The sequence below is a fragment of the Zingiber officinale genome, chromosome 1A (genome assembly GCF_018446385.1).
Source record: "Zingiber officinale cultivar Zhangliang chromosome 1A, Zo_v1.1, whole genome shotgun sequence".
Lineage (NCBI taxonomy): Eukaryota > Viridiplantae > Streptophyta > Magnoliopsida > Zingiberales > Zingiberaceae > Zingiber > Zingiber officinale.
Genome location: NC_055987.1, coordinates 189135028 through 189146641, shown reverse-complemented (window position 1 = coordinate 189146641; position 11614 = coordinate 189135028). Strand labels below are relative to the sequence as shown.

The window sequence follows — 11614 nt, the reverse complement described above, 5'->3', positions numbered from 1 at the left end:
TGGCACACATCAAAATGATATGAACTTAAGGGTTATTTTTTTATTAGGTTTTGCACCAACAATGTGCGAAAAACTTTTTGAAAGTGAGTTTTCTATGTGACAAAAGTGACTTTTGAAAGTTTAAGTTACTTTTTGATAGTGTATTTTTAAAATATTTTTCAAAGTGTTTTCACAAAAATTTGTAAAGCAAAGAGTAATTTTGTAAAAGATTATGAAAATAAATTTTCAAACTTAGTTTCAAAGATTTTCAATAGTAATTTTTTAAATATTACTTTTAGTCTTTCAATCAGGGCTCCCCTTTAACCTGACACATTTTTAGGACTTCTTGTTAACCACAAGGAAAACTTCCTATGTGTCTAGGGGGTTGGTTCAAATTGAAGGTGAGTTTTCAAAACATTTTCTTTTAACAAAACATTGTGCATCAACACCTTTTAAGAAGACCTTGCCAACTTAAGTTTTTAAAATGTTTACTAAGTAATAAAATAATTTTTCAAGATATGTAACAGTTTTTGAAAAGCATAGAGTTTTTTTTTGTATAACTTAAATTTGTAAAAATGTTTTCAAAATGAAAAAAAAAATTCCAAAATATTTTTCAAATAAAGTGTGAGAAAATTATTCAAAATATTTTCGTATTTATAGATTTTTCATATATTTTTACAAAAATAATTTTTCAAAAGATTTTACAAACATAATTCTCAAGAACACTCCCCCTAAAGTTAACACTCTTCCTTAAGTCAACACTGGAGTTTGGGTACCTAAGTGTTCTAGGGGATTTAAGGTTAGCAATATTTTCCTATATAACTATCTCTATATACTAGGTATAATTGTTCATTTATTAAACAAAAAGAAATTAATTTTAGATTTAGATGTATTAGAATAATTTGTTACTTATTTGTTTAATTTAATGACAATCTTAGTTATAATATTTATTCTATTTTTTGTTTTAACTATAATTTAAGTATTAATTAAGTTTGTAGTCAGTATTAATTCGAAGTTGAATAAATTAGTAGATTAATTAATCTGTTAATTTTTAAAAAAATAAGATTAGAAATTAAGTAAATTAAATAAGTTGTTAATTTCAAGTTGTTAAATTATATTTAAGTAACATTAATTTTAAGTTAGAGCTTAGTTTAAGTTTAAATTAATTAAAATTTAATTTTAAATTTTAATTTTAATTTTAAATTTAAGTGTAAATTTTAAGTTTTAGTTAAAATAAAAATTTAAAATAATTTTTAATTTAAATTAATTTAAAATTTAAAATAATTTGTAAGTTAATATAATAATTTTTAAAATAATTTTTAAGTTAAATTAATTTTTAAAATAATTTTTAGTATAAATAATTTTTAAGGTAAAATAATTTTTAAATAATTTTTAAGTTAAATTAATTTTTAGGTTAAAATAATTTTTAAGTTAAAATAATAAATTTTAAAATAATTTTTAATTTAAATTAATTTTTAAAATAATTTTTAGGTTAAAGTAATTTTTAAGATAAGTTTTTAATTTAAATTAATTTTTTGAATAATTTTCAAGTAAAATTAATTTTTAAAATACTTTTTTAAGTGAAATTAATTTTTTTTACAATAATTTTTAAGTTAAATTAATTTTTTAAATAATTTTTAAGCTAAATTAATTTTTAAAATAATTTTTTTAATAATTTTTAAAAAGCTCTTTAAAGAATTTTTAAAATAGTTTTTAAAGAACTTTAAAAATAATTTTAAAATAATTTTTAAAATAGTTTTTAAATATTTTTTTAATAATTTTTAAAATAATTTTTAAAGAATTTTAAATGAATTTTTAAAATAGTGTTTAAATAATTTTAAAATAATTTGTAAAAAGATTTTTAAAGTTTTTTAAAAATAATTTTTAAAATAAATTTTAAATAATTTTTAACATAATTTTTAAAATAATTTTAAAATAATTTTTCAAAGAATTTTTAAAATAATTTTAAAAAGAATTTTAAAATAATTTTTAAAGAATTTTTAAAATTATTTTTAAAGAACTTTTAAAATAATTTTTAAACAATATTTAAAATAATTTTTAAAAGAATTTTTAAAATAAAGAATTTTTAAAATAATTTTTAAAATTGTTTTTAAAGAAATTTAAAAAGAATTTTTAAAGAATTTTTAAATAATTAAAAAAATTAAATACTTTAAAAGATTTTATTAAAAGAATTTTTAAATAATTTAAAAGATTTTTAAATGAGTTTTAAAATAATTTTAAAAGATTTTTAAAATAATTTTTAAAAGATTTTTAAGACAATTTTTAAACGATTTTGATTTTTTTATTTTTAAAAGAAAATTTTAAAAATAATTTTTAAATGATTTTTAAAGTGATTGTAAGTTAAAAAGATTTTTATAATAAATTTTAAGTTAAAAAGATTTTTAAATCAATTTTAAGTTAAAATATTTTTTAGTATAAATTTTAATACAAAATAATTTAATTTAATTTAATTTATTTTGATTTAATTTAATTTAATTTAATTTAAGTTAGGTCAATTTAATTGAATTGAATTGAATTTAATTTTTGTTTTTTTTAATATTTGCTTTAATTTTTATTAGATTTAATGTTATTTTAGTTAGATTTAATTTAATTAGATTTAGTTTGATTCGATTCGATTTGTTTCGATTCAATTCGATTTGTTTCGATTCGATTCGATTCGATTTGGTTCGATTTAATTTGTTTTGATTTGATTCGATTCGATTTGGTTTGATTCAATTTGAAGTCCTTAGTCATATCACCGATCTATATTTTCAATCAGGGAAACCTATAATTTTTGTGAGATGAAGTTAAGTTCAATTTTTAGGATTTGGTTTAACTTTGTGTTAGATTCAGGTTTAGCTTTGGGCTCAACAAATAGCAATTTTTGGATAAACTTCTGGGTTATGGTGAGTCACTTGGACATTATTAGAGTAACCATGCCTTCGAGGTTTTTCAAATAGTCCTATCCACTGAATTTAATACAAAGTCTTGGTCTAACTAGTTAAGATCAGTAAGGGGTAGCTTCGGTTAGTTCCACTAAGTTAAATGCACCAGGTCGAAGCCATATCTTTCTAGACATGTATAGACATAGTTTTACTAATGTACTATCATTCAAAACTTCACCAGTACTATAAGTCAAGTTAAACTATTGTTCCTTTTTAAACTAGTTCTAATTACCCTACCGGGTAAGTTAGTTTTGGTTATCTTGTCGGGTAGGTTATTTTTGGAGGTGACAACTAGTTTGGAGCCTCCCCTAAATTATTGATTTTTTAAAATTTTTTTTGTATATTTTTATTTAATTTGTAAGTTTTTAATTTTGAATTAATTAGATGGGTCAAATTGTCCTTATTTAAAGGAGTGTATTTAATGTTTAAGTTTTCATTCAATTTTAATTTTATTAAGTTCATTTAATTATCTTTCTTTAAATTTAGTTTTGATTTTATCAAAGTGTTATCCTTATATTTTCTTTACCTTTTAAATTGATATGATTAGTTGAATTTACCTTTTAAATTGATATGATTAGTTGAATTTATTATATTAGTCTTATCTTTAAAATTTATTTTTTTGTTAGTTAAATTATCTTGGGGTTGGATAGGATTTTCTAAATTGATATTAAAAAATTTATTAATTTTATCTAGATGGACTTTGTCAACATTATCATTTGAATTTTCAGATTTCATTAAGTTTAAATTTGAATTTTTAATATTTAACTGAATTTATTAATTTATTTAACTTTTTGTGTAAAGTGATATTTTTAATATTTTTAGTTGAATCTTTCTTAGAAGTAGAGTCATTCAAATTGATTTGGACATCATTTGAATTTTTACGGTTATTAATTGTTTTTAGAATTTTTGATTTTTCTAAATTTATTAGATTTATTTTATCAGATAATATCCTAGGAATATTTTTGTGAGTATTGTCATATACACTATTTTCATGTATATTTTCATAACTATCCAAATTAATATGCATATTATTTAAACTACTATTTGCAGGGGTATTTTGGTAAATATTACTAACCTTGAGCATACCCCCTAATTCAGTAGGCTTTTCCGTTAGATCTGACTCGAGGCCGGATTCGATTTTGACTTGATCGTCTAACTCCAACCTCTCCTCGTGAAACTTGATCAGACATATCCAAAACTCGTGGGCATCTTTGCCCTTTCCTATCCTGCAAATAACTTCGTTAGGTAATAAATCAGAAACTAACTTTATTACCTTTTGATTTGCTTCTGAATTTTGTGTTGTTCTTCTCAGTGTCATGGCACCATCAAGGTCGTTCATAAGAATAAAGGTTTCCATCTGCATCCTTCATAGATTGAATTCATGTCTCTCGTACATCTCATATGGAGGTGGTTCGTGGATGCTTTGCCCTTCTAGAAGAGACATTGGTCTTGCACACAAGGAAACAAACAAAAAAAATTCCAAGACTTGGTATTGGATTAGCAGTGTTGGAGAAATAATATAATATTTCACTAATTAAAAAAAATATTAATAAAAAATATTATTTCAAATTTGGTAAATGTGATATTTTATTGTTGGATCGAAAAAATTTTGATTTCTCTATAATAGTATGATATTGTCCACTTTGAGTCTAAGCTCTTATGGTTTTGCTCTCGGGCTCTCTCCAAAAAGCCTCATGTGCCAATAGAGATATCTTTTCTCTTATAAATCGATGATATTTTCCATATATTTTCAATGTGGAACTATGTTTATAATCTTACAACCCAACAATTTAAACTTATCTTTTATCATGCTGCATCATAACTTTGACATAACAAATGTTTTTTTTTATTTGACATCAAATATTTAATTCTTCGAATCGAATCGAATCGATTAATCTTGAATAATTAGTCCGATCCTATAAAAAATTTTCACCCACTATCAAACTAAATTAAAAAGTACTAATAAAAACTCATTTACAACCAACATTCTTAAATCCACTTCTTTAAAATTTCCGTTGGATATTGCCCTGAGCAACCAGGTCCTCTCTTTAATTATTATCAAAATAATATTTCACCACTTTTATCCATTAAAATTATGCATTTTTCCACTTAATCTTTTTATCTTAACTTTAATAAATAAGTGTGAAGGTTTATTTTACAAATTATTGACTATAGGTAGCTTTAGGAAGATTTTTGCCCTAAACTGATAAAAATGAGTAGTTTCATTTCAGTTACCCTTCTCTTAATTTGGAAATTTAAATTATATATTACAATTATTTCTTTAATTAAATTTCTAATATTTTTTTAATAGTGGTTGTTAGATTTATATGAGGAATTAAAATATTTTTTAATTTTAAATTATTAAAAAATAAAAATGATACATTTTAAAAGTATGGACAAGTGAAATCATTTTCTAAAGCAATATTAAAGCCTTCTAACATGTTTTGCATGGACAGGGTTCTTTGTAAACATCAATTGTATAATCTGAAAGATTATGAGGAATTCTAAAGCCACAGTGAATTTTTTCTTCCAATTTTCAATTTTTATAAGATTTGTTAAAGAATTTTAAAATTGACATTTTATCTTTATACACGAGATATTTTTTTTTTAAAAAAAAATCACTTGTGACCCACAAATTCAAAATGTTTATTATATTTCAAGTCACAAACTTATTACAACTCGTACTAAAACTACTAACTGAAAAAATATATATGATTTTTAAAATTCTAGTCGCAAGCTAATTTACAATACACATTTTATGATAGTAAATGCTAAGTTTTTAAGGTGTAAATTTATTTATAAATCAACATACTCCCTCAATTCTTTTTCCAAAAAAAACTATTTTGAAAGTCACTTTAATCTAAAAAAAATCATAATCTCTCAAATTTTAATTGCAAGCTAATTTGCAAATCAACTTATGACTATTTTACACTAGCACAGTCTAGCTTCCAAGGCACAAGTTGATTGTAAAATTAGCATATATACATTCAAGATATTTAATATTTTTAGGATCATAAACTTATATTCCAAAGCTAGAAACTTAAAAAAGTTCATTGCAACTTAAATTAGAGTTGCAAATTTTTTAGAAATAAGCTTACAAACAATTTGCTCCAACATCCCCAAGTCTGCGCGAAGAGAACTATAATCATAGAAGAGCTTGGCGGATAGGCTCCTCTAGTTTCTCCACCAAGTATGGTACAATATGTTTCTTCATGTCATCATGAGAAATTTTAAGATGATTTCCCATCACACTGATATACTTGACTCGTCCAGCATCATCCAAAGTTTTCAAACCGATCCAATCTTCCTTATAGAGAGCGGTCTAGAAGTTAAAAGTTTCTCAGAATAAGTATGCATACGATATGGAAAAAGACCGTAGACAAAGAATGTCTGTTTTTATATAAATTTGCATTTGTAGAAGAATTATTTACAATGATCTATATCTAAATTTTCAATGATAAAATGTTTACATTTCAATAAACTATGCTAAGACCACAAGTTCTTGACTATTTTAGATAATATAGTCAAAACTATTAATCATAGACAAAATCTTAATTGTGGCGAATCAAGATCCATTACAATCTATTCCAACTTAAATTAAGGTTTACAAAACTGCAAGTAAATAAGAAAAAGCAGCAAAGTATATGCCTATATAGCAATCATGGTATTCAGCATATCTAGTAAATACCATCTGAGTTCTTTCAAACATGGAAACTTAAAAATAAGCAGAATATTTATCTAGAAAATGAGGATACGTTGACTTTAATTAAGAAGCAAGCCTAACATCTTGCTGAATATTCTAAGTGTTCATTCAATTATCAGTGGTGGAAGTTATGATCCATTTTGCACCTATGGATAGCTTTGAAATCATATCAGGCATGATTTGCATTATTTTATGAGTTCGTCAAATTATTATCTGGGAAGAAATCAAGCATTCAAGTGTCTCGATCTAGAGTATGTTTGCAGTATAACTACAATAAAAACCTAGTTTTGTTGAAATTTAGAGAACTATTAGAATGGCAATAAGTTGCACTGAATCAATATATAGCATTCTGTCGCAGAACAAATTTTTTATTTTTGCCTTGTAAATCAATCATTATTCTTGGATGAACTAAGTTACCAAAGTTATCACAGAAGTGAAAACTAATGAAGTAAACTGTAGCAACTCATAGAAGATTTGCAACTATGGATCTCTTCCATATTATGCAAACATATAAGCGATGTCCAGAAACTTTAAAGCAGATATATAACCTGTTGGGGAGGCAAAATTGTATTGAAGGTGCCAACTGAGTAATATCCAAACCAAGATGTCTCTCGAGGAACCAAAACTGTGTCATTCTCAAACTGTCCAGCAAGTAATAAAAAATGTAAGATATTCTCACCTTGCACAAAGGGATACAATTCCAGATGAATACCAGTGTCAAAAAGTAAAGAACTAAATTCATCTGTACTAAATAATATCCTAAATAAAGCTAGTCATTCAGAAATTTTTTATGTCTAAATGTAGACTAGCATTAGATGAAGATAACAGACAGAAGCTTTCAAAACTAACCTTGATAAGGACCAAATTTTGTAAGCTAGTGAATCTTGTCTTGTATGTAGAATTTCTTTCAGTAGAGTTCTCATTGTTAAGCTTTGGAAGAAACTTGCATTTTTCCATGTACTTGGGAATGTCCTAAAAAAGTTGTATAAGGATATGAGAACTCGAAACCTAATCAAATCATGGCATTAAATACTTTGTAAGATAAATACAACAAGAAAAATAAACTTGTGACTCCTAGAGTCCTAGTAAAGAAATATCTTAAGTAGGTTATCCATGAATTCAGTGGCGCTATAACATGAGCAAGGTTGTCAGTGAACTTATATATAATAACTTCAGAAGAATGACCCCTTCCAGAAGCTCCACACATGTCATAGAAGTTGATGGCAGTTGCTCAATGCAATATTACTCAATTATATCAGATCCAAAAACGTCAACACTGATTGGACCTCTGAAGGTAATTGACCACAAAGAAGATACTCACAGTTGGAATCTTGATATAGCCGCTGGGAGCCAGGTGATCCTGCAATAAAACAATCTTGAATCACAGTCACCCAAAAAAAAGAAGAAAATTGGAAGTGTCTTTAAATATGAAGGGAAACTTCAATCCAAACTGCATTTCTTGCATACTATAACTGTAGTATGTCATGAAGACAAACCTGCACATAGTCAGAATAGATAGGTGATTTGATGAGGTTACCCAGAATGAGGCATATGGTTCCTGACTGCAGTAGAGCAATTTTGAGAGAAATCACGATTACAAAATTTCAGAAACCTTAAGCATGAAATACTAACAACATTTGACAATGACCATTGATGAACATATGTTTAATCCTTTAATCAGTACAGGAAAAGAAACCACAATTCCAATCTGCTAATCATTCTGAAGATGGAAGGAGAAGATATATGTAAAGCTAGTATAACCAAAGCAATTTCGTGATTCATCTACTAGTAAATAACTAGATGCAAATGGATAGTTTCAAAAAGATGGATGCCACAATCAATCTCACCAGGGGCAAAAAAAGAATCCAATACTAATTGTTTATGGCTAGTGTTTGTGAGATTCAAACAATAGAATAAACATAACAGACTAATTCCAGAAACTTACACCACATAAGGGAACAGAGGCTTCACCAGCATGAGGCCCCGCGAGTGAGACAAAATTGTTAACCTGTTACATGAGCCTTTATGCATTAAGTGCCAAGAAAATAGTTGACGATAAATGGACCCTGAAAAGCATAAGAAATAATAAATAGTGAAAACTAATAAAACCTAAGGCGTGCAAGTTCAACACATGCTAAAAAAATCTTTTGTTACAATAACTTGGGTTATCTTATTCTGGTGATACATTCTATTTTATTTCCAATCTGTACAATAAACATTACGTTCCATCATTTCCAGTTCTTCCAATCAGGTATTAAAGGAACAATAAACTAGAACGTATGATATCTTACTGGAGGTCCATCATCACAGAACTCAAGCACTGCTCGACCAATCAAGTTTCCCTGAAAGGAGTCAACAGAATGCTTTTTCAACACCTTCAAATAAAATATCTTAATTTCCAAATGGCAGATGCAAAACAAGCAAGGAAAAAATAAGAAAGTTAAGAAATCCATAATATAAAACACAATTACAGCTAAAAATTCCCAGGGTGTTTCTAGATGCTTACTTGGTTAGATTATCTAACTAGGGATTGAACAACATGGGGACTATTTCCTTATGTTGTTGTTGTCCATACCAGATTTTCCTGGAAGATTATGCAATAATCATACTAATTTCCAAAGGAAAAAAATCTACTGACACAACAAGACAAGGAAAAGGGGAGGAAGAATAGGAGAAAGAGGAGAGGATGAGAAGAGAAAAGAGAGGGTGACGACTCTGAGGAGATTTATAAACAGAATGATATCAAGTAGAACAGAATGATATTTTGACGGTTGGATTATGATGAACATATTAAATTTTCTCACATGATATATCTGTGCATATGAATGATGCAGATCTCAAAACCATAACATTGCAATACCAAAGATGATTTGTTTTCATAATTCAATTACATTTTAAGATAAATGTAGTGTCAGGTGATTGATACAATGAAAGCAACAGAAGAACAGTAAATCACCTGAGAAAGACCCACTATGTTATATCCATTGCTAAGTTCCTTCAACTCTTTCACCTGCAAACACAGGGACATAGTATAAGCAGTTTGAGTACTAAATTTGGTTTTGTGAGAAGCATGGTCACGAACTTCATCCATACACATTAATCACCTTCTCGCAAGCAATTTCTGCCTGTTAGATGCAAAATGTGATGATCAGAACTAGAATGGATAACAAATTTCATTAGGAATTGGAGTCGTATTTTTTTTAAAAAGAATATCAACCTGTTTGTAGAGTGGCATGAACCAAGAGTCCCAAAATCCATCTCCAATTTCTCTTTGGACCAAGGAAAAATGTCACAAAAAGTGATTACAGAAACAGGAAGATTTATATCAATGTAAAGATAAAATTGCTATATCATTTTCTTCTACTAGCATCTGCATGTTGGACTAGATAACTAAACTTTGTTAACACAATATATAAATATGGCACGGAATAAAATGATTAAAATCAACTGCAAGTATGTTGAACATTCCAACTATCCAAACTCCTCCCTCAAACATCAGATGTAAACTCAATTTCTAATAAAATACCTCCAAAGGAGAAGAAAGATACCAGTAACCAATGAGTATTGAGTAAAATAGTATAATATTTGTTCATAAAGGAAAAGGAAAAGGAAAAGGAAATAAAACACCATTTGCCACATGCTAAATATTTGAACAGAATTAAAATGTTCATGGCACATTTTGATTGCTATCTTCAGGAAAGTATTGTCTATTCCATGAAAACTTTCCATTACATAATGCCAACGAGCATATCTCAAGTTCCTTTTGTTTCCAACAGCAGGCTTTTCATTAATCAAAGCTTTGATACTTCTGCTACTAGAGTTAGCATCTGTTATCCAAAAAAAATATTCCTTGTCTGTTACAACTAAAGTTAATAAATTTCGCCATCCCTAGGTGAGACAACTGGAAACAGTTTAAGAGAACTGTGAAAAATAATATTCCTTTGTGGTACATGGTCATTCAAAAACCTTGCTAAAAAAGACATTCTAGATATATTTAATTTTGTCAAATTCATGTGGGAAATAAATTTTTATTGTTGTCACTACGAACCCAAATCGATAAATTGAAAAAAAAAAAACTGGAATTATTTAAACTGCAAGAGTGAGCGAGCGAGACGGATGACTACAACGTACATGCAGTAGCCCTTGGAGCCAGACCAGTTGCTCAGAAGTTGAGGAAATTGTGAAACCTCTTTACTATCACACTGATCTGCGATTCCTGAGAAACATCGACAACACCTCGCAAAGTTTTTTTTTTTTAAAAAAAGAAGTCGAGAGGAGAAAAAGCCACGATACCGTGGAAGACGACGAAAGGGATCGACGACGAACTGGGAGCTGAGATGGCGAGGAGGAGGACGACAAAAATCGCCTTTAGCAAAGCTGATGCCATCACCGCACCCCTTTTCTGCAGGAATCTAGGGTTCATTCACCAGGCTGCGATTTCTAGCAGATTTTTTGTTCCTTTGATTGCTTCTTGGTGTTGGTTTGCAATCGCAGCAGCACGCACAGGTCGTTGAGCGGTAGGGTCAATTATAAAACCGTCGATTTTGTCCGTTGATTGATTGGTGGATAAAGGCCGTCCCGCACACGCAAAGCTATGAGTTGGTTATCCAATAATAGATTCATAGAAACAAGTAACGAAGTCGATAGAAATACTTTCCTATGCGGTGATTTGGTCGATTCACTCATTTCTCTCTCTATCAATAACTGTGTGCCATTTATGTAGGTGTCCAGATTTAGCGTGTGTATTAAAAATTATATTAATTTAAAAATAATTAAATACTTATATATATATATATATATATATATATATATATATATATATATATATATATATATATATATATATATTATAAATTAGAGTCAACAATGAATACTAAATAAAAATAAATTAATTAATAAAAGTAGAACTTATAATTATTCCTTGTTTATTATAAATAAATATTAATTTATTTTTTTAATTTATTTCCATGTTTACGTATGAGTTGTT

General features: G+C 27.1%; 1 protein-coding gene across 1 annotated transcript; it reads right to left on the bottom strand.

The window, feature by feature from the left end:
* Nucleotides 1–5866: 5866 nt before the first annotated feature.
* LOC122038791 (palmitoyl-protein thioesterase 1-like) lies at nt 5867–11255 on the bottom strand. The gene is made up of 12 exons (XM_042598733.1): nt 10921–11255; nt 10759–10843; nt 9845–9896; nt 9732–9752; nt 9584–9637; nt 8919–8969; nt 8573–8635; nt 8124–8189; nt 7949–7987; nt 7477–7599; nt 7176–7268; nt 5867–6246 (listed from the first exon to the last, which is right to left on the bottom strand). Exons 1-12 carry the CDS (start codon nt 11048–11050, stop codon nt 6070–6072), a joined length of 954 nt encoding a protein of 317 aa, XP_042454667.1. The 5' UTR covers nt 11051–11255; the 3' UTR covers nt 5867–6069.
* Nucleotides 11256–11614: the final 359 nt, after the last annotated feature.

Bases quoted from the DNA above. Each gene is read 5' to 3' on its own strand.
- LOC122038791 (XM_042598733.1), bottom strand. From the start codon at position 11,050: ATGAACCCTAGATTCCTGCAGAAAAGGGGTGCGGTGATGGCATCAGCT. The intron at 10,844-10,920 runs GTATCGTGGCTT...GATGTTTCTCAG, and splicing joins CCCTTTCGTCGTCTTCCACG to GAATCGCAGATCAGTGTGAT. The intron at 8,636-8,918 runs GTAAGATATCAT...CTCATGTAACAG, and splicing joins TCTGTGATGATGGACCTCCA to GTTAACAATTTTGTCTCACT.